Source organism: Alternaria rosae (assembly GCF_020736505.1).
Source record: "Alternaria rosae strain MPI-PUGE-AT-0040 chromosome Unknown BKA58scaffold_2, whole genome shotgun sequence".
Classification (NCBI taxonomy): Eukaryota; Fungi; Ascomycota; class Dothideomycetes; order Pleosporales; family Pleosporaceae; genus Alternaria; species Alternaria rosae.
Genome location: NW_025763571.1, coordinates 1546900 through 1573843, shown reverse-complemented (window position 1 = coordinate 1573843; position 26944 = coordinate 1546900). Strand labels below are relative to the sequence as shown.

The window sequence follows — 26944 nt, the reverse complement described above, 5'->3', positions numbered from 1 at the left end:
TTTGTACTTAACCCTCGACTGATACCGCAGTGCAGAACTATTCGTCGTAGTTCTGGGGAAGGAATGTGCCGTGCACGTTGCAAAAAGAACTATTGAAGGGAGCCGCTAGCGTGTCATATTCGCGACTTTGGAGTTCAGCGTAACGCGTATCCCAGCGCAACGCGTGCCTGTGCCATCTTGTCCTTTCGGCTGTTCAGTATGTAGCTATCGAGTCTTTTGTTTGCTTTTCAGTTTTCTAGAAGATTGATAGCATTGAGTAACCTTGCCAGGACGGCATCTCAAACATCGAGTTGCATCGTCGATCTCACACTTCTTCCTTCGACGATCCATTCCTACCGGTGCCATTTCCGACACAGATCCCTGAGAGCATCGCTTTCGGTCATTTACCCCTCTTCACCACTGTCACGTCAAAGCACGTTAAGAACAGGCCAAACACCTGGGACACACTTGTCATTTTTAGTTCATTGACAGCTACAATGGCGCACGCTTCTTATGACCAAAGCCATGTCTACATCAAGTCGGAGGCAGGCCTCGACTATAGACAGACCTTGACTCCCGAACAGAGTCCGACAATGACACCGGCACCATTTCCGCCAGGTCCGAGCAACGTTAAGATCGAGAAGACTCCGGAACCGTACAATATCAAGTAAGAGGAATATCACCAGCGGGAATGAGCACCGTTGGCACCATGGATGCAACGACACGCACGACGAACTGGGTACTACAAGGGAACAATGTCACTGTCGGTCGGGCCGTACCAGCTCTTCAGTCAGCTTTTTCGACACCCGCTCCAACTACTCAGACGGCGGCTACCCCAGCTGCTCAGACGATGGCCGCTCAAATCACTCAGAACTCCATGGCGTCTAGCAGATACGCTCAACCAACAATTAAGGCAGACCCATCTCCAGCGTCACTGAACCGTCTGGAATCCAAGAGACTCCTCGAAGATGACTCTTTCGACACAGGATCACCAACAAACAAGCGCGTGAAAGCCGAGCCAGCCAACTCCGTCTCCAGCACCGGCGTCCCTCGCATCAAGTTTGAGCCCTCCAACGCAGAGCCACACGCCCCTCCCATGCACCGCGCCCCCGAGAACGACATCATCGCAATCTGCAAAACCGGCACGTCCGGCAACTTCACCGCCTTCGAACTCGAATCCCTCGCCAAGATCCAAACTAAAATCGACTGAGTCTTCAACTACGGCGCAAAATCCTTCGACGGCCTATCCGAGATCAAGAAGATCCCGCACTAACCACCCACATCTTATGGCATTAGTCTCAAGCCCGAACAGAATCGCCGCATTGGCGAATTACAGAAAAGGATGAAGGATGCTCAGACTCAGTTCTATGCTCAGAGTACAAAAGCTAATCCACTCTTGACTCCTAAGGACAGGAAGATCAAGAATTGTCGTGCGAGGACTGTGAAGTCTCCTTCGGCACCTGTACAACAGCCACAACGCGCATCCGCAACCAACCCACCGTTCGAAACTTGTCGCATATGTCAAGCACAATCACCCGTCGACTCTTATTGACGCGCGCGAGATCGCAAGAGGTACTGCAACAGATGCCGATAAACACAAAAAGTATTCCGTCGACTTCGAGCTTCCGGTACCTCTTCCGAACGTCGAGCGATCGCACCTTCCATCTCAACTTACATTCGGCAATTGCCTTCAACACTCGTCATGATGCGCTGGCTCAGAGGCAGGAAGGCGACAGGAGCGCCAGGCGCAGAGGAAGAATTTGGGAAAGAAAACGGCATGCCAATGGCATCAGACAATGGGGACATGGAGAGTGCGGTAAATGAGGTTGAGTCGTTGAGGAAGCCTTCACGCAACGTCCCGCGCCGTGCTGCAGGAGGGTCCAAGAAGAGCGCTCCTGCCAAATCTTCGCCCGCGAAGGCAGCGACTCCCCTGCGTCGGTCTTCGCGCGCGAAATCGAGGAAGAGCGACGGCTTCTTCGACGCAAATCAGGAAGTCACTCCAGACCCAATGTCAATCACCTCAATCATAGCCGCACTTCCGACACTACCGCACCCAGAATTCAGTGTTGCCGACGAAGCACAGATGTTACAAGACCTGGAGAACCCCGACGAGAGTCACGTCTTGTTGGGTGAGATGGAGGCGGTGCAGCACGTCGTCGCTCACACTCAGTCAGTCGAGCCGGCAGCAGAAGGTGACAATCGAGAGCCGGCGGTTGAGATGACTGAGTCTCTGCGAGACAATGTCTCTCAAAAAGCGGCTGTCGCTGCGCAGGAGATGGCTGCTGTACAGGAGACTGCCACTTCGCAAGCGGCAGAAGACCGTCACTCGGTCCACTCAGCTACGCCGGCTCTCAATCATGCCAACCAGAACTCGACAACCGAGGCGATGCCTAGTGTAGATACTCCATCAATCTCTGCGACCGGCGAATATTATATTCCAGCGTCGATCCGTTTGGATGGCTCCATCCGTAAAGAGATTCGGATTCGCCCCACCCATGGCCCATTGGAGCCTACGAATATAGAACCAAAGATCACATTCATCTCAACCTTACCGGCATCTGAGGCACTCCCATTACAGACCGACACTGCTACGCCGTCAATTCCAGCCCCGTCGACCTCGACCCAACGGAATGAATCCTTCACAAGCCATAGGGCCATCCGCCCTGGCGGGCTCTCTACAAGCAAGTATGCGGTCGTCGTCCTAGCTGCAGCACCAACACAAGCGTCGATTTTCACTACGCCGTTCTCTGCATACGCGGCAAACGTCAACTCAGGGAAACGTCGGCATGTCGAGGAAGAGAAAGAAGAACCATCGGGCTTTCAGGATGAGCGCTCAGCTAAACGCATGTGTACTAAGCATAGTCGCGAGTCCACAGGTGACCGCAGTACGGCAATTCCTCAGATACTTCCCAGCGCTTATGACAGATACGAATGGGCGCTTATCAATGACAACATGAGGGATAGTCAGGATCAAAGCATGTACTCTGAACCTGAAGATACGCCAGAACGGTCAGTTGTGGGTCAAGACATCATCGATAGAGATCCAGTCATCAAGACTGAACCCCCCGATGATGCACCAAGTAACCCCGCTGTGATCCCGCCGGCTCACCAGACCCTACTCACGCCAGCTCAGTCCAATTCACCAAGTATAAACCAGGCAACGACACGACCGACAGCAACACAGCTTACGGAGTATATCGACCTTTTTCGTCTCTGCATACCACACTCTAGCATCCGCCAACTGACACCGGCCGAGTCGAGTCTTCTAAGAGACATGGAAAGAAGGGCGGCGAGAATTTTGAGTGGTAGGCAAGCGAAAGTCGACATCCTAAGCCAGCTCCCAGCCTGGATGCGCGAGGGCATGTCGAAGAGTCAGAGACAACAGGTGGCTACCATTCAGAGGCGTGTCAAGGAAGCGAAATCAGGTCACCGTCGCAATGCCGACGTGAGAAGTTTCAACGCCAGGGCGGTTGCGTCTACGCCAGCACCTACGAGAACCGCACCAGTGCCCGTCGCGCCGCACCACCAGCAAACGTCTCTCATGGCCGCACCAGCACCACCGCAAGTTCAACCCTCCGCACCTCAGCAAGCCCATCAACCCTACGGTCTTGACCCCCTCCCGTATGATAAGCTATTCGCCTCAGCCTTGGTACACAGCTCATTGGAACAAGTCAACAACATGCTGGAAGCCTTTGGAGTAAACGCACGATGCTATCTCAGTGGCTGGGACTCGATAACACTAAAGAAGAACCATGAAATCGTACCGCCGTCGCTTCAGCCTGGCTGCATGCCCCTAACACTGGAGAACATGCCCTACACTAGACTGGCTGGTCCGGCTCTGGTAAACCACGTCCTGCAGCGGGTCAACGAGATGACCAGCTCATTGTGGCCGGGACAGTTCGTGTTGCATGGAAAGGACATGCTACAATTGCATTCGTAGTTTGTCGCTTTGTGGTATTATCAGTGTGGTTATCTTCGAGGTTCACACCGCGCCAAAGCATAAGTGGTATACCTTCTCTTCCTGTACATAATTAGTATCGTGTTCGTGGGTTTGGACTTTCGCATGCATCGTTCAAAGTACCTTCGGTATCCAATCAAATTACCTATCAAAACTCTTGTGTTAATGCGCGAAGTTTCGGATATATATTCAGGTAGCCTCTATAACTTGGTCATCTCAATGTCATCCTTGAGCGCTTCATCGACGTGCTGGTACAACGAAGCTTCTTTCAATAAATTCATACTTTTCCCTGAAGATATACTCTACGTTTTAGATTGATACCACAAAAATGGTCAACGACGAGATTCTTCCTAGGGTAGACGATGGATCATGCAGAAATTTAGGCGCATCTGTAAAAGTCCCACTCGCATACGCAATGGGATAATCTCATGACGGGTTACACTTGCCACATGTATTGGGATATTGATTTGGACATATAGCCTCGCCACTTCGAAGTACACGCGCTTTCGCAAGACAAAAGCACATGGAGTATCATGACTTAAAGGTCATCATTGAAAGTTGTTCATTTTCATGCCGGTGTACCCAGCACTATCGTTGGATACATACGTGAGGTCCTGAATGTAATACCCCGCGCCATAACCCTGAATGCTAAAAAGAACCCATGCAGAAACACCCTCTAGTACCTCTTACCCTCACGGAGGATGTCGCTGTACTCCTCAAGCGGGGATGGTGTGAGCTTCTTCTCCGCCCACAGGTTGGGGGTGAGGAAACCGTAGGTATGTGCGACGGCGACGAAGGTAGCCTTCAGGGTGTTCTCAAGAGTCTTGGTGGAACCGGAAGAGGCAGTGTAGATGTCGGCGACACCAGCCAATTGCAAGAGACGCTTGACGGCGGGCGATGCGACAAGGCCTGTACCACGGGGAGCGGGGATGAGACGGACAGTGACGGAACCGCACTTTCCGCTCTCCTTGGTGGGGAGCGAGTGAGGCTCACCAAGGTTGGTACCCCAGTAACCTCTTCGGATGGGGACGACGGAGAGCTTGGCGATGATGATGGCGGCGCGGATGGCGGTTGCGACTTCCTTGGAGGTCTTGATACCGAGACCAATGTGGCCCTCGGAGTCACCGATGACGACGATAGCCTTGAAGCGGGTACGCTGACCGGCACGGGTCTGCTTCTGGACGGGCTTGATCTTCATGACCTCGTCCTTGAGCTTAGGAAGGAAGAAGTCGACGACCTGGTACTCCTTGATGGGGAGAGAGTGGAGGTAGCTGCCCGCAGTCAGTAAATATTCCCTCCCCAATGTCGCCTCGAAACGTACATCTCCTCCATGCTCTTGATCTTGCCAGCCTTTACGAGACGGCCGAGCTTGGTGACGGGCTGCCATTCCTTCTCCTATGCCAATTGTCAATTTCCCGCACTTTATGCCTCCAATATTTTTATGTGCGTACTTCAGTCTTTCCGCCACGGCGGCCACGGCCACGTCCGCGACCACGTCCACGGTCACCACCGCGGTCTCCACGAGAACCGAATCCGCCGCGAGCGGGGGCAGGAGCGTCAGCCATGATGTATGTTGGTGGGGTATACGGCTGCTGGAGTTGCGATTAGCGACGGTTGAGAGGTTGAGGAGAGGTGGGAGAGCGTACGATTTGGAGTTCCTGGAAGTTAGTGCGTGCTGTTGTCGCGGTCGCACTTGCAACTTTCGATATTGAAATGCTCGCTTAGGTCGTGGATGACACTAGCCGCATATGGCTTGGCGCCAGCAGGCCGCATGTGGGATGCCCAGGTGAAATGGTCCACGGGTGATCACCACGACTGCAAGGCGCGATTTTCTGGAGACTTTGCTGCTGCGTAAAGCTAAATGCTTCCTTCTCTGTGTCGATAGAATCTTTCATACCCCAAAATGCAACATTCAGAAGTCGTTTGCCAGGTACTTCACGCGAACTCTGCAAGCATAACAGTGCCTCTGCAAATTGCCAGCGCAGTTCACTCCTCATGGAAAGCCCTCACGGCCGATCGCATCTTATGTTCTGCTTGATCATTTTGCCTATTATTATCACGTGTCTCATGCTCCCAAGCTGTCTGAGATGACGTGGCTGACTAAGAGCTCTCGGAGCGCGCCTGACTCGTTCACATGCGCGAGGTACCAACGCTACCGCATACACAACTACTTCTCACCAACGCTTCTTCAAATATACTATAGAGCGCACAGTAATCTCATGGTTCACCGTAATGTCTATCTTTAATTCAGTCCTCGGCTCGCTCTCACCGCCGCGGCGATTCAGAAAGTCCTTTGAAGACCCTCACGCGCGCGAACACGAACTACCACTTTACAACTCTCCGCCCTCTCCTCGAATACCACCGCCTGTAACTTCCTCCGTACTGTGGAACGCCCCAAGATCCAGCCTTTCTCCGCCGCCGCGCGTTCCCGACGACCTACTAGCTTTGCAACGACGAGCTAGACATCTCGAACAACAGCTGCAAGAGCTACTTGACGCACAAGCTGATGGCCTGATGGGCAGCCTTGGCGCAGGAGACGGCCACGTATCGAATGGAAGCACCACACCAACTGTTAGCAGTGTTCGGTCCAGTGACCGAGGCGAGGACAGCGGAAACGGCCACGGCGCAACACGGAGCAAGAAAGTGGGACTAAACACAGCAAGACAAGGCATATCTAAGCGGATAAGGCAACTTGCCAGTATCAAGGCCGAGGAACTAGACCTCTTAGATGAGGATTTGAGGAAACTGCAAAGCACAGTGGAGAAGACCGATGCGTGGAGCCAAAAGCGTGTACGGCTCGCGAAGAAGATCAGGGATATAGAGCGAGAAGACGCTGGCGCAAGGGCGCAAACCTTACAAACGGAAGCCTCGAAGCTAGAACAAGAGATTCGACAGAAGGAAGAAGAACTGTGGGCGTTGAAGAGACAACACCGGCGAGTCTTGGACGAGCTGGCTGATACAGAAAACTCCGTGGAAGCCAAATTGGCATCCTACAAAACATCGCTGTCACTGCTAGATCGGGAGGTTTCAAACTTCCTTGCGCGACCTCCAAACGCGGACCACGTACCAATATCATCGTCTCCGTTCCTCACACTACCCGCGAAGCGACGGACGCTTGACATGGCACGCGAATACTGGCAAGACGAGTACACAAGGCTGGCTGAGAGGTGCGAAGAGGTTGATAGAGATCGTGGTGCGCTTGACGAGGGTGCGGTGTTGTGGACCGATGTTATGAAGAAGGTGGCAGAATACGAGACCAACCTACAAGACTCCATGCGGCCCACGACACAGAAGAGCGTTCCCGATCCTACTAAGCTTCTCGAGCAAATGGATGCAATAATAGCATATTTGGAAGAGAAGCTGGAGTATGCTTCGTCGCGAAGTTGGAATTTACTAGTTTGCGCTATCGGTGCCGAGCTCGAAGCTTTCACACAGGGCAAGAACATGTTGGAAGAGGCTGTTGGGTCGAAACGAAAGGGCAAGGAACGAGCTACAGAACCGCTGATAGATCACGATAGTTTTGAGGCCAGGGAACCAGAAGAGATGACGGGCTCTGCAATCAGGATCAGTCGGTCCCCGCCGAAGCAGGCTGCGTCGCCTCGGCAGACGTACTTTGACTCTGAAGACGATGATCCGGATCCTGAGCTTATGATTTCGCACCAGGATACCGATACTGATTGAGCCCGATGTGGGGTTGTTGGCATAGTGTTCTTCGCGACTAGATACCCTTTATTGTACTCACGCTTTTTAATCAACAAATTACCATATACGACATTCTGCTATACTCGCTCATCCCAGTGACGTGGTTATGTGGAACACCGTGCTGCGTAGCTCAATCTATCGATAAGAGTGGAGAAATCGGAGATAGCCTGCCTTATTACCGTGACTACTAAGAAAGCTCCCGCCCGTTACGAGCATCACCATCATAATCACCTCGGTACAACTTGCGACATCTGCTGGACAGCTTTTCGCAAGTATGAGTTCTTCGCACGCCCCGACTAGCCCGCCTACCGAGGAGGACACCGCAAGAACCATTGTTTACGATCCAAACGACCCGTTCTGGCGCGATACTGAAGATGATGATGACGACATGGACTTTGTGCCCGCAGAAGAGGGAACCGACGACAATGAGGACGGTGAAGGCGATTTGAGCTTTCATGGTATATATGAATCTGTCTTGCATGGCTCACGAACTATTGACTGACTTTATCGCAAGATGCTGCCGAGCGATTGAGTAACCTCAGCGGAGTGGAGATCGCATTCGAATACACCGACGATAACGACGAAGATGATGACGAAGAAGACGACGAGGACGAGGACGATGAAGAGGGGAACGAAGAAGAAGACGAAGACGAAGACGGGGACGATGATGATCCAGACGATCCTCGTCAGCCAGTTATGATCACACGTGAGCAGATAATGCAGTTACTTGGCCACGCCGGATTAGGACGGATATTCGCCACCGACTTTATTCCTCGATCCGCGCTTCGGCGACGCAGGCTTGACGATGATGAACAGGGAGATGAAGAAGACAGCAACGCAGGCACTGGCTATGACCCTATTGGCACAAGGTCTTCTGGCAGAAGGCGAGGGCCACGAGGCAGAGACTTGTTTGAAAAGGTGCCCAGTGAGCAGGGTCAGGAATTGATGCAAGGAGGTAATTTCGGAACGAACCCGAGATCGGAGGACACACTCCAGAGGAAAAAGAAGCTAGCTTACAACATCATGCGACGAGAGTTGGGCATTGGAGGTGATGGTCGCCAGAAAAATTCCACGAGGCTGTTGAGGCAAGATATGATACCCGAGTCTGTGGCCGACACCATCATACATTATAATGCGCGATGTTATTCGGGACAATTCTCAGACGATGGTAATTTCTTCTTCTCGTGCGCACAGGACTTCAAAGTGCGCATGTATGACACGTCAAATCCATATGACTGGAAGTACTACAAGGTAAGCAACATTGTTTATCTGAAGCATTGCAAAGCTGACTCATGGCAGACGGTGAGATACGACGGCGGTCAATGGACTATCACGGATGCATCTTTAAGTCCAGACAACCGCTTCCTGGCATACAGCTCTATTAGAAGTATCGTTGCGCTAGCCCACACTGACCCTGACAATGATTCTGATCCCCATTACCTCGATTTCTCAGACCTCGGTCGACCGGCCCCTCGTGGATTCCGCGGATACTTTGGTGTAAGCTATTCGCACCTAAGGCTTAATTTCGCAACTAACTGTTTCAGATTTGGTCGATACGATTCTCTGGCGATGGCCGTGAGATTGTAGCAGGAACAGGAGACAGTTCCGTCTATGTGTATGACATCGAGCGTCGTCAATCAGTACTACGCATACCGGGTCACCAAGACGACGTGAATGCGGTCTGCTTCGGCGACACTCAATCGCCGCATATTCTTTACTCTGGTTCAGACGATACTACACTCAAGGTCTGGGACCGAAGAAGTATGGGTGATGGCCGAGAAGCTGGTGTTTTCCTCGGTCACACCGAAGGATTGACATATGTCGACAGCAAAGGTGATGGGCGATACGTACTTAGCAATGGCAAGGACCAAACCGCTAAGCTTTGGGATCTGAGGAAAATGATGTCGAAAGAGAAGGCTGATCGCATTGACCCGAATGCATACACCAATCGCTTCGAGTACCGATCCAACGCGTACGACTTCGATGACTACCGCCCACATCCACACGACTGTTCGCTTGTCACGTTCCGGGGGCACACGGTCTTGAAGACGCTCATCCGATGCCACTTCTCACCACCCGGTAGCACCGACTCGCGATATGTCTATTCCGGCAGCTACGACGGATCGGTCTACATCTGGAACATGGATGCGACTCTTGCTGGCAAAGTCGATGTTCTCAAAGCGACCAGAAACTCAAGGCCACGTGATGCAGATCTTCTCTCTGGCATGTACGATCACTGGGGTAGGAACGAGGGCAGATGGCAGACCTGTGTTCGAGATGCAAGCTGGCATCCTAATGCACCCATGATTGCGGGTAAGTATTTATATATATCTTCTCCTCGGTTCTTTCGCTGACTATCGCTAGCAACCTCGTGGAATGGCTGGGGCACCTCACAGGGAACTTGCACAGTTCACACATGGAATGATGGCCTTGAAGAAGATGAAGCGGAGCCGAAGATTGGAAGGCGGGTCAATGCACAATTGCAGCACGATGAGCGGCTCTATAGGAGTGCTGAGGGCAGGGCGAGAAGGCATCCTATGTGGTATGAAGACATGATGAACGAGGAGTGAAAGCTCCTGCATCAGCTGACCCCACCAGACTTCCGATAAGCGGGCGAATGTAGGTATTGTATATAGGCATCTAGGAAGGAGTTCGGAAGGTTATTGTATATACGCAGGGACTTTCGGTTCTGGTTGCCGTGGCTTTCCCCACGTTGGAAGCAGTCCGTCTATCATTCGACTCTGGCCCACGGAATTTAGTTTACATCACGTCAATTGGTCCGCAAACTCCATCAACGTGAATGTTGCGCATGCCTAAATTTGGATATAATCAAACTCCCGCTGACCCAACCTCCGTACTGTACAGCCATTTTGAGTATGCCATATGTCCTCTATGGAGCCCACAAGGTAAAGGCGGGTCTTTCCACTCCCAATGCCCCTAATACAAGATGATATGATGAACGGACCGGTGTCGTGGTCGAAGATGCAAAGGGAAGAGAATCGATGTGTTGTGGCGTAGTAGCGTCTATGAGCCGCCGACGAGGATGTTGTTTACGGGGATGTGCACCAGCTTGACAACGTAGCCGATGACGCCTGCGAGACTGTCAGTCTGATGGATCTGGGGCGGACATGCGACCTGTCACTAACCCATAATGAGGAAACCGATTCCTACTGCTTGCGATATCCTGATGAACTCCTTCTTGTCGGGCTCTGTGGTTGTGTTAGACACGTCACTATCGGTTTGGAGAGGCAGTCGTACTGGTGCAGCGGTTCATGAACAGAGTACCCTCCTTGAGGAACTCAGCGGGCATACTGCGCGGAGGTTAGCCATTACTCCCTCATCGTGCGATTGCCGTCGGGCTTACTCAGCGAACTCCTTGACGTTCTCCATAGCGACTGATGTGTGACTATTGACTCGTGGGGTGTGTGGAGTTGTCGTGAGTGATTTGTCGAGTTGAATGGATCGCGGGTTGTCGGAGAGGTCGCGAACTCAGGGTAGTAGCTGCCAAATTACCAGACGGACGCAATCTGGCCTTGCGGAGAAACCCGACAGGGGTAGGTGTCGCGCCAAGCACGCTAAGCGGCGACGCTAACTGCGAGCTATCGCATCCGCGTCCTCGTCTGTCGCTCACCATCACTCGTGCTCGCGCCGACAAGTCGAATCTACCCATTTCCCCAGGTTTGTCACTGAACGCAGTCACTCACTACGCAATAGAGCCGCCAACGAGACGCGCGACCGCGACCCGCTTGCTTACATCGACTCACGCGCACAGTCAAGGGTTGAGAGGGAACGTGTTTGACATTTGACTCGAGCTTGTCCTCGTTGCTCTCCATTTCTTCTATTACTGGTAGCGCACGATTCAGCGCCGCATCAATTCGAAGGGACATTGTATACAGCAGCTTCGCTTCGCGCACACTGTACTGGAAGCTAGCGATAGCAAGCGCAGGAGGCAGGCTGAGGCTTCACACACACATCTCTCACACCACATCCTGTACCTTTTACATCTCCGCATCTGCCAGGGGCGATCGGACTACCCCGTCTTGCACTGAGCTGTCTTTCTGGACCTTGCCACCACGCGCCGACAGCGGCACTGTACGTATGGCCTTACACTCTACGCTGTTTGTCTTTTCTCTCGCTTTCGCATTGCAACGGACCGCAAACGCATGCTTTCTTTTATCACCCCTCTATCTCATCATGCTGATTTGTATGCCAATCACAGAATTGCATGTACTTTGGCTATTGATACTAGCACATCAAGTACCTAAAAGCGAATTAAAGAAAGAATACCGGAACAAACCTCATCGCTTACTGCAGTTGACTTGACATACCACAGCAGACATGGCTGACGACGACAACTTCGACATCGACATCTACGGCGATGACTCCTACCAAGACTCGACCGCACAGCAAGACACCACCATAACCGACACGAACACTCCGAACACAGATGCGAACGCTGCGACATCAAACAACGTATCGGATACCACGAAGGCGGAGAATGGCGATCAAGCTATCAAAGAGTCTACAGAAGACACCACAAACGGGGATGGCCACCATGACCAGAGCACCCAACAAATTGCATCTACAGGAGGTGCAGCTGGCCTTGACGTTCACAAACAAGCACCTCAGCAACAGGGCACAAAGCGCAAGCAGGGTGAGGACGACGATCGCCCGACTGACCCTGGCGCGACCGCAGCCCTCATGATCAACGATGTAAACTGGTGGATTAGTGAAGAAGACATCCGCGGATGGGCGAACCAGAGTGGTTGCGAAGATGAACTTGTCGAGGTAACCTTCAATGAGCATAAGGTCAACGGCAAGAGCAAAGGGTTAGTCACTCCATCGTATGGGCGCACACCAGGCTAATCGCTTTTGTAGTCAAGTCTTCACTCTCTTGAACTCACCACAGGCAGCCACTGCTCTGAAGCACCAGATCGAGAACCTCTTCCGAGATCAAGCCCACACGAAGAAGCCGACCGCGATCTTCAGTCCTCCACACGTTAACCCGTTCAAGACACTACCAAAGGATGTTCCCGCGCGAGATAAGGGTAGGAACGACCGCGCTACTTCCGGCAACTACGGCAACCAGGGTGGATATAACAACAGAGGCGGATACAACAACAACAACCGTGGCAACTTCAACAGGGGAGGCATGGGCTACCAAAATAACCGTAACTTTTCTCCTGCTGGTGGTAACATGGGCGGCTACGGGGCTCAAGCACCAATGGGCAACTTCGGCAACCCTATGGGCGGTATGAACAACTTCGGAGGCGGCTTCAACCGCGGTGGTATGATGGGCGGTAACATGCGTGGCGGTATGGGCAATCGCGGTCGTGGCGGCAACATGGGCATGAACCCTATGGGCGGAAACCCCATGGGTGGCATGAACATGCCTATGGGTGGTAACATGATGGGCATGGGAGCCAACATGATGGGTATGGGTGGTGGCAACATGGGCATGATGGGAGGAATGGGTACGTCGAGAAATTTTCATCCTCAGACTAATGACTTAACCCCCAAACTTCCCAGTCCTTCACTTGGATGATCGCTAACACCAAAACTACAGGAGGTGGCTTCGGCGGCAACCCAGGATTCAACCCAGGATTTTTCCAAGGCAATCAAGGCGGCAACGATGGCAGCTGGCAGAACCCGCACGGGGCCAAGAGACCCCGCCCCGAGTAGGGTGCAGAGCTGGAGCATGAATTCCACGTGCCAAAACAGCTATGCAAGACACTTCGCCCGAAAACTAATTCGGCGGAAGAACGGTCAATCTAAGAACCCAAGCTACAAGACCGCCATCTTGCCGCGAAGGAGTACGAACGTCAGCGCGAGTCGAATGGCCGCCCTTTCGCGGACAACTTGTCTGACAAGACCTTGGACGAAATCATAATCAGCCCTTTTCCTTGAATGCATTTTGTGTCTCATGCGACACTGTGGGTTAATGATCTTCTTGGTACCTGGTCCTTCTCTTCTTTTCGGCGTTCTAAGGGCGGTCGGAACATCTTCCAGGAATCAATCTCTTCTTCAATTGTGTTGCTAGTTCTCTCTCTTGTCTTCCCAAATGGCATACCGTACCCTGATGGTACCCAGAGGCCTTCATTCTTTGGTACATTGTGTTTTAGATCTTTTATTGCGGGTCTTGTCGGCCTTTTTGGTATTCGAAACGACATGCATATATGCACAACACATGTGGTGACTTGATACCTTGCCCTGGTTTTGTAGCTGTCACGCCACATTTTTGCCAGACTGTTTTGGGTACGGAATAACTGTATTACTCCTCCTGGAGACTAGTATCTCCATTTTTCGCATGTGAGCTACCCTGAAGGTAGGAGACTATAGCGTGGGCAAAGGAGCGCCATAGTCCTTGGTGGAGAAATGTCGCTTCCCAGGCTAATTTGGATTCAGGCCCGCGGGGACCTGCATATGAATCCAGACTGGGGTCTGCAATATCGATAGGACGCGATGTTATACCAAACACAGCAGCAACCAATGACAGCGTCCCAAATGGCTTCACTATTTCTTTCCAAACGCCTTCCATGATTCTGCTTTCGCGCTGCAAAACCGGGTAAGAAGGCGGCTTTCCAATATAAGCAAATGAATTCGGAAGCTTGATTGTCGCGCTAACTACAAGCGGCGACATTCTGGGGTAACAACCTCATTAACATGCGAGGCTTATAGGGATGTGGCGAGGGGAGAGTGGGTCAAGCTATATGGAAGAAAATATGAGGCGAGTTAGTTGTACCATAGGGATGGGAGTATTCGTATATCTTGCTCTTATTCCTGGTCTCTTTGGGACACAGTCGACCAGAGCACTCAAGGATCACAATGAGAATCTCCCACGCAAGTGCAGCAGTGCTGCTAAACAGCGCATTTGCTTTCGCGCAATGTTAGTTCTCTCACGATTCCGACAAGCGAAAAATTGACTAATGAAAAGCAGCGACAAATGGCACTGGCGTAAAATGTCCTTCGGATTCCAAGTTCGCATCGATTTCAGCGGGCACTTTCTTCGCAAAACTGGACCCGGGCTGGAATGTTGGCAATACGCTCGATGCCGTGGAGACCGAAGGTAGCTGGAACAACCCGCCAGTCGTCGGAAGCACATTTGATGATGCGAAAAGAGCTGGCTTCAAGAGCATTCGAATCCCCATCACCTGGGCGTACCACTTCACCTCTCAAGCGCCAGACTGGATCGTCGATCCCGTGTGGTTGCAACGTGTATCAGATGTCGTGGACATGGTCACAGACCGCGGATTGTACGCCATTGTCAACGTTCACCACGATTCTTGGACTTGGGCCGATCTTACAGTAGCGAACACGAATGTCACGGCTGTTGAAGAGAGGCTTGGGAAACTTTGGGAGCAGATTGGCAAGAAGCTCGCTTGCAAGAGCGAGAAGGTTGCTTTCGAGACGATCAATGAGATTCCAGGAACTACCGCTGAGCACGGCGCTGAGGTCAACAGGCTAAACGACATCTTCCTCAAGGCTATCAATGATGCTGGGGGTCACAACCCGAAGCGTGTTGTCACGCTCGTTGGCGCAGGCGAAGATGGAGCGAAGACGGCGCAGTGGTTTAAGAAGCCTGATCCGAAGTTCAAGAACCCCTGGGGCATTCAGTATCACTACTACTCTCCTTGTAAGCAACAATGGTCTTACTACATAAGTATTCATAGCTAATCACGCCACAGACGACTATGTTTTCCAAGCCTGGGGCAAAACCACGTGGGGCTCCGACGCCGATAAAGCTGCCCTCGAAGCCGACCTCGCCGCCGTCCGCGGAAACTTCACCGATATCCCACTCGTAATAGGCGAATGGGCTGTATCACCCGTCGCTACCGAGACAGCAGCGCGCTGGCGATACTTTGATTTCTTCCTCCGCACAGCAGCAAAATACAACACTTCGACCATTCTCTGGGACAACGGAGCCGACTTCCTTGATCGCGCGACGCATGTCTGGCGCGACGAGGTAGCCCTGGATATCTACCGCAACGCAGTGAAGGGCATCCCGAACGCGCTTCCGGAGAGTACTACAGACGGCTCTACAACACAGTCTAGCTCCGCATATATCTACCACCGCAAAAACGAAACCGTAGGAGACGCTACACTAGGCTTCATGTTCAACGGAAACACACTCAGTAAGATTAGCAAAGGAAGCAGACAACTAGCCAAAGGCAAAGATTACACCGTCTCAGGCGAGAAGATTACCTTCGCAGCTGCATACCTCAAGTCGATCATCACACCTACCTCTCCCACCGGCAGCCTAGCAAACCTGACTTTGACCTTTAACCGCGGTGCTGCTCTCCAAGTCAATGTCCTTCAGTACACCACACCAACCCTGTCAAGTACCTCCGGTACTTTGCCGGCAGCCGGTCAGGACCTTATCATCCCGGTTACATGGTCTGGCCAGAATAGGCCTGCGGCCGTCAAGGCTACCAAAGCCGATGGAACGTATCTGGTGGACGACTGGACTCAGTACCTTCCTGCGCTACAGCAGGGACGTACGACGTATGGTAACCAGTGGGACTGGACTGCGCAAGGTGTAGTTATCAAGGCAGCGGCGCTGGATGCCGTTAGGGCGGCGGGTCTGGCTACGACGTTCATGATTGAGTTTTATCCCAGGGAGCCGGGGAATGCGGTGGAGTACACTGTGAACGTTTAAGAGAACTGAAGGGGATTAAGTCTGACATGGAAGATGCTGCATGATACATCAAACAATCATAGAGTGTGTTGCATGATAGGTACAATTTCCTTGCGTTGATTCAATAAATAGCATTACGATCAAATATATACACTACTCTCTGCAGAGCGGAAGTATGCCAAAAGGCCATCGTCACCAAAACCATCCAACTTAGACAACAGCGCGGGAAACAGGGACAACGATGTCGTCCCGCTTACGGCCGCCACCAATGTCGGTGGTGACCTCGAAATCAGCCTCTCCGTAGACGACAACACCGTTGGGCAGAGTCTCCTGAAGAGTGACGACTACAAAACAAGATTAGTTCATGCTATCAGAGTGGCATATGGAGTTGTAAACGTACCCTTTCCGTCGTAGGTAAAGCCAAAGGTAGTGCGGTCGCAACCTTGGACAAAGGGGGTTTCGGTCTGGTAGCAGGTGTTCCTCAGCTTGCCATCATCGCCGTTGTACTCGTCGTTTGCGAATTCGGCGTGGATGTACAGAAGACCAACGTCGGGTCCGAGGGTAATCTGGACGTTCCACTCGCCTTGGTTGTCGCGGGGGAGGACGGCGGCGGAGGCGGTGCTGGCTACGAGAGCGAGGAGAGCGGTGGTGAACTGCATCTTGATGGTGGTGGTGGTGAGAGTGGTTGGTAGATGGAAGTATTGGTTGTAGTGTTGATGAAGTGATGGATGTTGTTGGTGATGTCTGTCTATCGGCGAGAAATCTTAGAGTTATATACACAGAGCCGTAGCTGCCGAATACTACCGTGACGCACGTTTCTCGTGATTACGGGGTACGAATACGAACTCTACAAAAAGCATCTATTTTCAAGTCTCAATGCGAGGTGTATCCTTGACCTAGCGGTGTGGAGTCGCCCACCTCTTTTGCACTGATCGACCGAGTGCTGTTCGCCATACAGCACACCGAGGTACTGTAGCCCTGGGGCTCTCAATACTCATGAGCGCACTGGTATTGCGCTTCTCCTTTTCGATGCGTTAGTCGGCTTATTTTTAGAAAGGTACAAGCTCTGATCCTGCAGTCCCTGGCGGGGAGATGCGCTTGACGTCAAAGCATCCGACCGTTGCAGTCGATACCATTTCCTGGTAGCTGATCATTCCTCGAATACTATATTGATGGAATGATACATTATTCAAGTTTCCTACTGGTGGTCAAGTGGTCATTCTCTCCGTCGCGACGTCGTTGTTTTGGTGAGGAAAGAGTCTAAGCTTCTTCACCCACCGGATGAATCGCCTGTAAGCATGAAAGAGGAAGTGGAGAAGTAAATCTCGGAGCTATTATAGCATCGTATCGTGGTGCCGTCAAGCCATAACAAGCTTTCCAGGCCGAGAACACGAGCGCCACTTCCATCAGTCAGGCACGGCATGATATCACGTCTTAGTTATGTACGTGCGCCGACTGTGACGATGCAACGCTCACCGAGAACAGACATCACCAACGGCCAACACCTTGTCAACACGACATGATAGTTATCGCCGAGCCGGAATGATAGCCGTCGACCACTTCTGGTTCGTTGTCGCGACTTCATGCTCTCGCATTAACGTTTTCCTTTCTCGTCGACTATCAACTATCCTAGGATTTTCTGACTCTGCGCAGCAGGAGGTCTGCAATGCGGCTATCAGGATGTTTCATCGAAACCGAAGGAGAACTTTCCAAGCAAAACACGCGTTCAACCAATGTTCTCCAATTCCCAAAGCGTCGAAATAGTTAACGGGTGATATTGATCGATAAGAGTAGCATCGGAGCTGTTCCCCCAAGAGAACCTTGTCCGACTGTTGCGCAATTATCACATGAAATCGCTGTCGACGCCTTCAGCATCGTAATTTTCCAAGGAAGGGCTCTTTGATGTTGCTGTGTGGCGGTTGAGCACGCTGGAAAATTTGGGGTGTAACCTCATGGAGCTACGTCATCGTCACTCGCCTTTTACCAACGACAATGCTGTCTCTGAAACTCGGCGGAAAGCTTGAGATCACACGTGCGTATTCTACAGAGCGGAAGACAAATGGAGTGTTTCATAGTGATTCCCGCTCGATAAGAGAGCGCCGTACACATTGTATTCAGTCTAGGACGAGAAAGTACTGGTGGATATATGCAGAAGACATGGACGAAGCGTTGTCAGAGGATGAGAAGAAAGCAGACTTGATCCAACGAGAATGTACCCGCTGGAAACAAGACTCTAAACTCGAGAATCTTGTATTCTGCTATCGTATCGCAGCTTCCCACTCCTTCAGCGCAGATCTTAGTCTTACTTCAACGCCGTTCTCATGCCAAAAGTGCCCTGCGCCTGCGACCTCAACACTGGTAAAGCGTGATGCCGGCTCGGCTTTGAGTTGTTCTGACCAGTCCCGGATTTTCTTTGACGAAGCGAAGATATCCTGATCACCATAGATGGCTAGGGTTATATGCTTCCCAATCACTTCCTGATAGTCGTTTTTAGACCTGCTCCAAAACTTGTGTATCAATGCCGGTGCAGCAAGTGTAGAGGTTGGGGCTGTCAACGGCGAGATGAGCAGATAGCGCACATCTGGCATTGTAGTCGTCGCGCTATTCTTTCCCGGCTGCTGTATCGGTTCATGGCTTTCGTGCCGTCGCCTGTGACTGAGGCTTCTTAACCTCGTTCGGATTTCGAGCCGCGAGCCGCCCTCGAGACTTCTTCGGACGTCTCTGCTACTCCTGCGCTTTTCTGGACTGGTCTCTTCCCCACCCATTGTAACCTGAGGTCTCGGTTCATTCCCTGCTCTACTCTTCGCCCTAGCTCTGGTTTCATCCCGAGCTAGGTTGATCCATTCCAGATTGCTCTGGTCTGCTAGCTTGCGAGCGCGCAGAACTATCTCATCAGCTGCAGTACCCGCCACTTGAGCAGAAAAAGGTTGTAGTATAGTCGGTACGGGCGGTAGGTGTCTAAGGATGAGGGAGCCATAAGAGTAGCCTCCTAGTATGACTATGGGAGACTCATCGTCATGCGTCGATGCCGGTTCGCTTTGACTGGATAGTATCGGCGGCTGATCAGGCACGAAGGTAAGCTCGGAGGTAAGACGCGGTCGAAGGCAGGATATGTAGTGCATGAAGAATGCGGCGAAGGATGTATAGTCGTCTAGTTCAGGTCTTCCAGACCAGCTAGTACGTCCCTTGGACCCGTGAGCACCTCTAGTAATTATTAGCTACAAACTGCTACGGTGAAGTTCTGATGTCACAGTACCTAAAGTTGAACGTGCCCACCATCCATCCAGCATGTAAGAACTCCTCCACTACGATGCTAACTACCCGATCGTCATAGCTACCACCCATTGGCGCGTATGGGTGTGCCATGACGATACCCCTCCTCCTCCATTGCGCGATATCGACCGACTCTTTCGGCTTGGTCAGGGCATCTGGATGGTATACGCGGCAATCGAGTGTCGTGTCATCGTGGATCGACGGTATCGTGAAGCTGTAATGAGCTTCTGGTGGGCGGCGCATCTTCTGGGCCGAATTGAGACCCAGCTGTAGTGCTCATTGCATCTTCGAAAGGTAATGATGCTAGGCAGTAGCCGATAGGACCATATGCACAATACAGAATGGTCTTACTACGCGGCTGTGCAAGACCGTGGGGTTGGCTAAGTTGCGGAGGGCGTTCCGCTGATCGCAAGGCCCGTGCGACGATGTGTTGAGACGCGTTAGCACAGACAGCAACGTCCCCAATGCACAATTTTGTGTGCAGTCGAAAAGCCAGACTCAGAGTCACATGCAATTCATTCTCTATAAAGTTTCAACTTTTTTACACTGTGTTTTTAAGCGTCGACCGCAGCTAGGATAGAGATGGTGCCTCGGGCTGTATATGTCAGCCTTCGCGCAAGCGAAGCGAGGGCTGATGTGCGTACCTACAACAAGTTCACAGTCGTTGGGTCTAGAGTAGCGACTAGCATTCGACGTCTTGCAGATGAATCTGACGGCACGAGCGCACATATATCGACTGCCTGTCTTTGCAGGAGGCTCTCCCAGGGGATAGAGGAATGACTCATGCGATGGACGAAACGTCAAGCACGTGTCGACACACTGACATTCAGACCTTCGATTCGTTTCGTTGCTGCCTGTCTTGCGGCAATCTCATCACAGAACCGGCGTCGCCAGCTATTTCAGAACTACCTTTCAAGTACGAACCGCTCCACTGCGAAAGCGAGCAATATGTCCGGCTAGTGCGTGTACATCCAGGACAAAAGCAGGACGATATTGTATGCGAGCTTGTCCACGTCAGTCTAAAAGGCGCAGATGTTCCAGCTTACGAGGCGGTTTCTTATACTTGGGCGACAACAGACGGTGATGCATCTCTCTCCCAATCGATTGTCTGTCATGGGAAGAAACTCGCTATTACAAAGAACTGTGAAGCAGCCATTCGTTGCCTCAGAAGACGAGACCGCAATCGTGTCTTGTGGATCGATGCTATGTACGTTCCCCGTGCAGGCTTTGTATAGCATAGAGTGGCTGACTAGACCACAATCTTAGATGCATAGATCAAGAGAGCACGACAGAGAGAAACCATCAAGTCGGCCTAATGGCTGATATCTATTCGAAAGCCTCCCAAGTACTAGTCTACCTGGGCTGTCATGACCCCGCAACAATATCGGTATTCCTGGTTTACCTAGACAAACGATGTCGAGGCATCATCACTGGAGCTCCCAGGATCGAGAAGTCCTGGTTTCAAGAATTCATGCAACACCCATATTTTAACAGGGTCTGGGTAATTCAGGAGATATCGCTTGCGAGGCTTGTCGTTGTTCACACGGATAATCAGACTATCTACTGGGATGCGCGTACGGTTCAGGAGCTCATATTACACTGCAAGAGGCTCAATCACGATCCTCCAGGTGTTTTACACTGGCTTCCTGCCACTCAAAGAGACGCGCACGGCTGTCTAGACGTGTTACATCGGGCTCGCCGCTGTATGGCCACCGATCCGAGAGACAAGATCTTCGCCCTGCATGTTTTTCTCCCCACATGCTTTCGAGAGGCTCTTCCAGTGAATTACGCGATGAGTACTGAAGAATTTTACTCAAACATTGCAATCTATCTCATATCTACAACGAAACGGCTAGATGTTTTGAAGCATGTACCTCCCTATCAGCCTCTGGAACTTGACGCAATGCCTAGCTGGGTACCAGATTGGAGTGTACGTCAGTTCTTGGACAAGGAACTTCCGAGTTTCACAGTATCGCAGATGGGAAAGTTTACAGCATTCCAATCCAATTCGATATCGACGAATACTTCGTTAGGTTCTGGAATGCCATCAATACCTGCACTTGCGGCACAAGACGATCACCAGATGAAGCCCACCTCTCAACACGATGACTCAATGCTATGGTACCGGCAAACGAGCGCTCATCACACCCACTCAACACATATCAAAATTGACGCTATGAGGTTCTCTGTGATCCCTTGCTTGCGCATCAGAGGCTACCGCCTAGACAAGATCACTACGCACACATATGACGTCCCTTTTGGGGGGGATAGTCAATTCTTACAGCTGATACGAGTGGACCCACCAAACACGCCTTTTCTCAAATCTGCGGTGTGCCACTCTTGTAGCGAGAATTTGGAAGAGATGACTTGCGACGGAGCCTCATCTGACAAACATCGAGGTTACCAATCGAGAGAACTCGCGCTTTTGCGTCGGGCGATGATGAGTCTGTGTGGAGAGAAGCAGGCGTTTCTGACTCAACAATCAGTTGGGTTCGTTTTGTTTACACCAGTCCACAATTCGTCGCAACCCAAACGAGTGAGGAGAGTGCAACCTGGGGACACAATATGGGCTCTAGAAGGACTCGACGTCCCGGTTGTTTTGCGTCGTGGATTCAAAGACGGCAAATCGCATCATATTCTCCTTGGGCAATGCTATCTTCACAGAGCAGGGCTAGATCAAGAGTGCCCTGTATGTGGCTCGGCCTCGCAACCATGGTCGATGAAGTACATGACTATCGACATTTGGTAGCGTTGAGATTAGCTTGAAAAAAAGGTGCACTGATAAACGAGCATTGAAGTAACACTGAGCGGCATTTCAAGATTATAAATTATCCGCACCCATCCATACCCAAGACATCATGCCCTGAGTAAAGAGAGACACACAACTACTGCTCTAACAGCCCACCTCTTCACAGCGGACGAAGCGCACCACTCCTATCTTCAGCCCACCTACCAGCGATGGCCTGTCTCGTACTCTTCCCCCAAAACGCCACCGGCATAGCAACCAACCCACCCACAATCTGGAAAATCATGAGTTCAATACCAACCCACACATAACCATGTGACTCTATCCACGGCACGAGCGCAAAGCTCATGGCCCAAGTGAGGAAGTAACAACCTCCAAAAACAACAGCGATGGCAGGGGCTGCCCACCGTGGGAAGGCTTCGGTAACCCAAAGCGTGTTCGCAATCATCATAGTTATGAAGGAGAAGCCGTTGATGCCGTATGCGAAGTAGAAAGCAGACACACGCCACTGATACTGTACTGCGAGACCGTAGAGGAGAGAGCTTAGACCGCCGGTGATGACGGGAAGGATGTAGCTGACGAGATAGTGTTCAGCTTCTAGGACACCTTTGTTGCGGCTTGACAGGCGCTTCAGCACCTTGCCGAAGAGGATGGCGAAGATTGGCAAGCCACATAGGGCCCCGACACCCGATGCGACGTTGACAGTACCAACGAGACCCGGTGATATGTTGTAAGGCGGTGCGACGAGAATGCGTGCGTACGTTGCGCCGATAAAGATCATGCTTGCCGAGTTGAAGGCAGAGGCGACGAAGACCCAGAAGATGAGTGGGTTGACGGCACAGTAACCCATTTGGATAACGCAACGACCCGCCGAAGCCCATGACGCGAAAGGTGAGCGTGATAGACCAACCCGATCACGGAAGCCCGCAAACCCGGTGCGTAGCGGGTACTCGGGGAGGTCGCGATAAATCTCGGAGTCTTTCTCGCGGTCCTCGTAGACCGTCAGCTTTTCGGTGGCACTCTGCAACAGAATGAGTCCGTTGAAAGCTACTGTCGGCCTCTTGAAGTATGTTTCCGGGTAGAGGAAGAAGGTGACGACGAGCGAGATGACGACAGGAATAGTCCAGTAGTGGTAGAATCGACGCCAGTTGTTCCCGTGGTCGGCTAGGAGGGGTACTAGTGCAACGCCAGAAGTGCCAAAGCATCCTGCCATGCACCACATGAGAGCTACCGCTACCGATCTCTGATTGATGTATGTGAGGTCAATGACCATTAAGAAGGCCTGATTAGATTAGCAGATGAATCGATAGGTAAGTTGCAACCACACTTACAAGAGACAACGCAAGGCCCTCTGCTAAACCGAGGAAACAGACTGCGGCGACGAGCGAACAGAAAGTTTTCGCCTGACCAGCCCATATCATAGCACCCAGTGCGACCATGGTCGCGATCAAGATCGTAGGTCGACGACCCAACCCGATTGATACTGGTACCCACATTAAGCAACCCACGCCCATGAGCATGGTGGGACCTGTCACCAACGCCTTGATCTGCCAAGCGGGTATGTCCTAGATGTAGTATGTGAGCGGTATTCGTCCCAGCTAGCTAGAATGCAACTTACCTCGTCCTGGAAATCTGCTTGGATACTATTGAGTATGACTGATGCTGCTTGAGCCGCAGTGAGACAGACAACAGAGTAGAGAGCCACGGCGAACAACGCTCCAGCTGTCTTCCATCTGCTCCAGTTCAAAGGATCGGCTTTGGAATTTGATGGCATAGGCAGTTTGAGTGTCCTGCCATCGTTCGTGATGAGGAAAGTGCTGCCAGCGAGGTTGTATGATTCGCGCTTCGAAGGGTCTGATGTGCCTGGAGTCGATGACCTAGAGCGGTACCCCATAATGGAAGGCACGGATGGCCTCTTGCCGGATGCATCTCCAGTGAGAGGTGCGTATATAGGATGTGGTTCTGAGACTGGAGGAGAGTTGAGTGGTGGAGCCAGCTCCACCATCGGGTGCGGATCTTCCAACGAGGAAGGCGTCCCGTTGGAGTATGTTTCGGACATCATGATTTCCATGATAAAAGAGGATAAGGAAAGACTGGCCACACGAGTCACCACACAAGTGGATCGTGAACGGACGGGTGAACTAACAAACGAAAAACGACTGAAGGATTGACAACCTGGAAAGCGTGGCGGTCGCTGCGATCTATATCCACAAATACTCGAGGCTCGCGCTTTTCGGCGTTCGCGGGTGTGACCGCACTACTGTCGATCCCATCTAGAGTTGAGGCTTGGAAAGAAAGTATAAGCTCCTGTCTCCCCATGTGAAGCTCGACAAAGCCACCGCATCACACCGAGAGCAAAGACGAGCAAGGACACATCGGCATAACTTCAACGCTTCGTGCGCAAGATGCAGATCCTCGTACCTGTTCGAGCAGCGTGCGCGAGCACGGGAGATGCCTTGAATCGGCCGATTGGTCTAATCGACTATCACGAACCCGATGGCCTGGGGACTCATGTTGGGCCTCAAATAACAACGTGATCTTCCAAGAGAATGGGCAAGGCTACGGCGAATCCGCGGTACCATAGCGTTTCACCTGCCGTGCTGATTCAGAATGAGTGACAGCGGCACTCAACGGCTGCCAGTGCACCAAGTCCGGAGAATGACCGATGCTTGCTATTCGCCGTCCATCGACGCGTTTCGGAGCCCCAAGGAAAGGTCTGCGAACAACAATCCCGAGGTCTGGGCTAAAACATCGTTATGTTTGAAATGTGGCTAGTAACTGTATATGTGAGGATGGTGATCATGCGAACGACAACATCATGGCCTGACGGTGTTTACGGATCCCGAGTCTCCTCGGTGTGATACCTGCGAAGATCCGGGGAAGCGAGCTCCACGTCATCCTTCTCACCGCAGCTGCGAAGGCATCAAACCTATGAAACCAAGAAAAGCTTGTCGATCAAGCATACGTACAACGACCGCATGCGTGCGGCGGAGAATTTCGTAAGATAAGGCTGGAGAACGTTGAAGGCTTGGCCGGCTGAGGGCGCACGCTATTGACCATGGGTTCCACACCACGTGCAATGATCAGCCGAACAGGCGTTTGCAATTTCGACAAGGCGCCCAACTCGATGCTTACGGCATCACGATGTTCGAGTGTATCGTAACCATGCAGAGAAGATAGCGCTGGGCCCCAGAGGTAGAGATTGAACAGCACCGTGGCATAGTCGGGCAACGAAACTGTTGGCGAGGTAGCGCTGAGGTTCTGGAACATCCCCAGGTCATGCACATCTGGCACACTGGGAATTTTGAGTAGATGGACGCCAAGCATCACGACATCTACCAGGGAGGGGACTGTATTCGTCCGGACGGTCGCCAAGGCCAACCCAAAGATGAGCCCCCAAACCCCCTTATCCCTAACTTCCACCAACAACGTTTGGGTTCGCGAGCCAAATAAGCTCTAGCCTACAAGTACTGCCACAAGACGTGCGGCCGCTAAGAACCGTATGTCGGGCCGAACCCGCCTGTCGCAGAATGAAGCTATCGTTCAGTCATCTTCAAGAACGCTTGATGACAAAGGCGAATAGAGAAGCCAAGGCCATTACTCATCTCCTTTGCTGACTTGCATCTGGGCCAGCTTGAAATTGCAAAATCGATACCCAACCACCAGCGAACTAATCCTGCCGATCACCACCTGCCTACTTGGGGATCGTACAACAGAACTACTTGAGCCTGGGAAGCTCCGGATTGCTTGGCCTCCGTGAAGATTCACCAGGCTGACTTCTTGCGCTCCTGTTTGCGCATGTTGACACCCGCCGGCGCGTTGAACCCGACCGCTGGAGTTAACTCCGACGAGCAACTCGGACCACGCAAGCCTCGCGAGCCTGGCTCTTATAGATTATGCTGATCACTATTCAATTGTAAGTGCATATGTAGTCAAACGCTATGGCTTCAAGCAAGGTGTTTCTACCAGTGTAGCGGGAATCAGTCACAGAAACGATAGCGGTTTCGTTAGGAATGCTAAGGAATAGCTAGTGAGCCCCAGGATTGCGTTCACACGATAGCCTTTGTTGGAGTGCATGGCCTTAGCAATACTTCCACGCTACATACGATTGTCGTGAAACAAGCTGACGGTCACAAGGGTTAGTGTCTTACTCAACACCTTGCAACTAGGAAGCACATCGTGACTTTCATCACAATACCAAGACACAGGGTCGGGAGGGCGCGGAAGCAGTCAAGAATGGTAAATTCCGTATTGCGATGGAGATAGGGTATAGCCGTGTGTGCCTTCCAGATAGGGATGAAGACTACTGGAGTAGCACGACCATTGGTATGCATGAACGAAGATCAATATCAATATGGATGGGCTTCGGTAGCATACCCCCGAAGGAACCACCGGCTGCAAGAGTTCACTCTTGACACTTACCATAACATGACCAGTCAGGCTGTACAATGGAGAATAACAACAGAACTTGATATGTTCCTTTTGAAATCGCAATGCTTTGATTCCAACTACATAAAGATGCCTCTAGAAAATCCGAACAGAAATCTTGGGGTATCAGGTGCTATAACTAAAGAGTAAAAAGAGATGCCGCCTGGGATAAGGCGAAAGAAGATGTGAAAACCAAAAGAAAAGGATGCGGCGCAGGTGCCGC

At 51.8% G+C, this 26944-nt stretch overlaps 11 protein-coding genes across 11 annotated transcripts; 6 read left to right on the top strand and 5 right to left on the bottom strand.

The window, feature by feature from the left end:
• Positions 1–1681: 1681 nt before the first annotated feature.
• BKA58DRAFT_398164 (uncharacterized protein) lies at positions 1682–3919 on the top strand (the record flags this gene model as incomplete). The annotated part of the gene is made up of 1 exon (XM_046171473.1): positions 1682–3919. One exon carries the CDS (start codon positions 1682–1684, stop codon positions 3917–3919), a length of 2238 nt encoding a protein of 745 aa, XP_046028906.1.
• Positions 3920–4613: 694 nt separating this feature from the next.
• Positions 4614–5502, bottom strand: BKA58DRAFT_435789 (ribosomal protein S5, N-terminal domain-containing protein; the record flags this gene model as incomplete). The annotated part of the gene is made up of 3 exons (XM_046173369.1): positions 4614–5208; positions 5259–5332; positions 5389–5502. The coding sequence occupies 3 exons, from the start codon at positions 5500–5502 to the stop codon at positions 4614–4616; spliced, it is 783 nt and encodes a 260-aa protein (XP_046028905.1).
• Positions 5503–6101: 599 nt separating this feature from the next.
• BKA58DRAFT_353964 (uncharacterized protein) lies at positions 6102–7710 on the top strand. Its single transcript, XM_046168607.1, has one exon. The coding sequence runs from the start codon at positions 6170–6172 to the stop codon at positions 7616–7618; it is 1449 nt and encodes a 482-aa protein (XP_046028904.1). The 5' UTR covers positions 6102–6169; the 3' UTR covers positions 7619–7710.
• A 203-nt stretch (positions 7711–7913) lies between these two features.
• Positions 7914–10521, top strand: BKA58DRAFT_452048 (WD40-repeat-containing domain protein; the record flags this gene model as incomplete). The annotated part of the gene is made up of 5 exons (XM_046174411.1): positions 7914–8097; positions 8154–8890; positions 8939–9136; positions 9184–9952; positions 10004–10521. 5 exons carry the CDS (start codon positions 7914–7916, stop codon positions 10207–10209), a joined length of 2094 nt encoding a protein of 697 aa, XP_046028903.1. The 3' UTR covers positions 10210–10521.
• On the bottom strand, positions 10437–11156 carry BKA58DRAFT_88300 (uncharacterized protein). The gene is made up of 4 exons (XM_046176107.1): positions 11004–11156; positions 10898–10950; positions 10786–10848; positions 10437–10731 (listed from the first exon to the last, which is right to left on the bottom strand). Exons 1-4 carry the CDS (start codon positions 11027–11029, stop codon positions 10664–10666), a joined length of 210 nt encoding a protein of 69 aa, XP_046028902.1. The 5' UTR covers positions 11030–11156; the 3' UTR covers positions 10437–10663.
• Positions 11157–11711: 555 nt separating this feature from the next.
• BKA58DRAFT_88285 (uncharacterized protein) lies at positions 11712–13441 on the top strand. Its single transcript, XM_046176105.1, has 3 exons — positions 11712–12468; positions 12518–13113; positions 13206–13441. Exons 1-3 carry the CDS (start codon positions 11978–11980, stop codon positions 13319–13321), a joined length of 1203 nt encoding a protein of 400 aa, XP_046028901.1. The 5' UTR covers positions 11712–11977; the 3' UTR covers positions 13322–13441.
• Positions 13442–14464: 1023 nt separating this feature from the next.
• Positions 14465–16295, top strand: BKA58DRAFT_417661 (glycoside hydrolase superfamily; the record flags this gene model as incomplete). Its single annotated transcript, XM_046172645.1, has 3 exons — positions 14465–14525; positions 14577–15272; positions 15310–16295. 3 exons carry the CDS (start codon positions 14465–14467, stop codon positions 16293–16295), a joined length of 1743 nt encoding a protein of 580 aa, XP_046028900.1.
• Positions 16296–16371: 76 nt separating this feature from the next.
• Positions 16372–17064, bottom strand: BKA58DRAFT_376452 (uncharacterized protein). Its single transcript, XM_046169524.1, has 2 exons — positions 16675–17064; positions 16372–16618 (listed from the first exon to the last, which is right to left on the bottom strand). The coding sequence occupies exons 1-2, from the start codon at positions 16931–16933 to the stop codon at positions 16485–16487; spliced, it is 393 nt and encodes a 130-aa protein (XP_046028899.1). The 5' UTR covers positions 16934–17064; the 3' UTR covers positions 16372–16484.
• A 1221-nt stretch (positions 17065–18285) lies between these two features.
• On the bottom strand, positions 18286–19979 carry BKA58DRAFT_88219 (uncharacterized protein). The gene is made up of 2 exons (XM_046176102.1): positions 19531–19979; positions 18286–19478 (listed from the first exon to the last, which is right to left on the bottom strand). Exons 1-2 carry the CDS (start codon positions 19788–19790, stop codon positions 18533–18535), a joined length of 1206 nt encoding a protein of 401 aa, XP_046028898.1. The 5' UTR covers positions 19791–19979; the 3' UTR covers positions 18286–18532.
• A 1-nt stretch (position 19980) lies between these two features.
• On the top strand, positions 19981–22376 carry BKA58DRAFT_88228 (heterokaryon incompatibility protein-domain-containing protein). The gene is made up of 2 exons (XM_046176104.1): positions 19981–20754; positions 20814–22376. Exons 1-2 carry the CDS (start codon positions 20324–20326, stop codon positions 22294–22296), a joined length of 1914 nt encoding a protein of 637 aa, XP_046028897.1. The 5' UTR covers positions 19981–20323; the 3' UTR covers positions 22297–22376.
• Positions 22377–24633, bottom strand: BKA58DRAFT_88224 (major facilitator superfamily domain-containing protein). The gene is made up of 3 exons (XM_046176103.1): positions 23912–24633; positions 23625–23858; positions 22377–23575 (listed from the first exon to the last, which is right to left on the bottom strand). The coding sequence occupies exons 1-3, from the start codon at positions 24362–24364 to the stop codon at positions 22457–22459; spliced, it is 1806 nt and encodes a 601-aa protein (XP_046028896.1). The 5' UTR covers positions 24365–24633; the 3' UTR covers positions 22377–22456.
• Positions 24634–26944: the final 2311 nt, after the last annotated feature.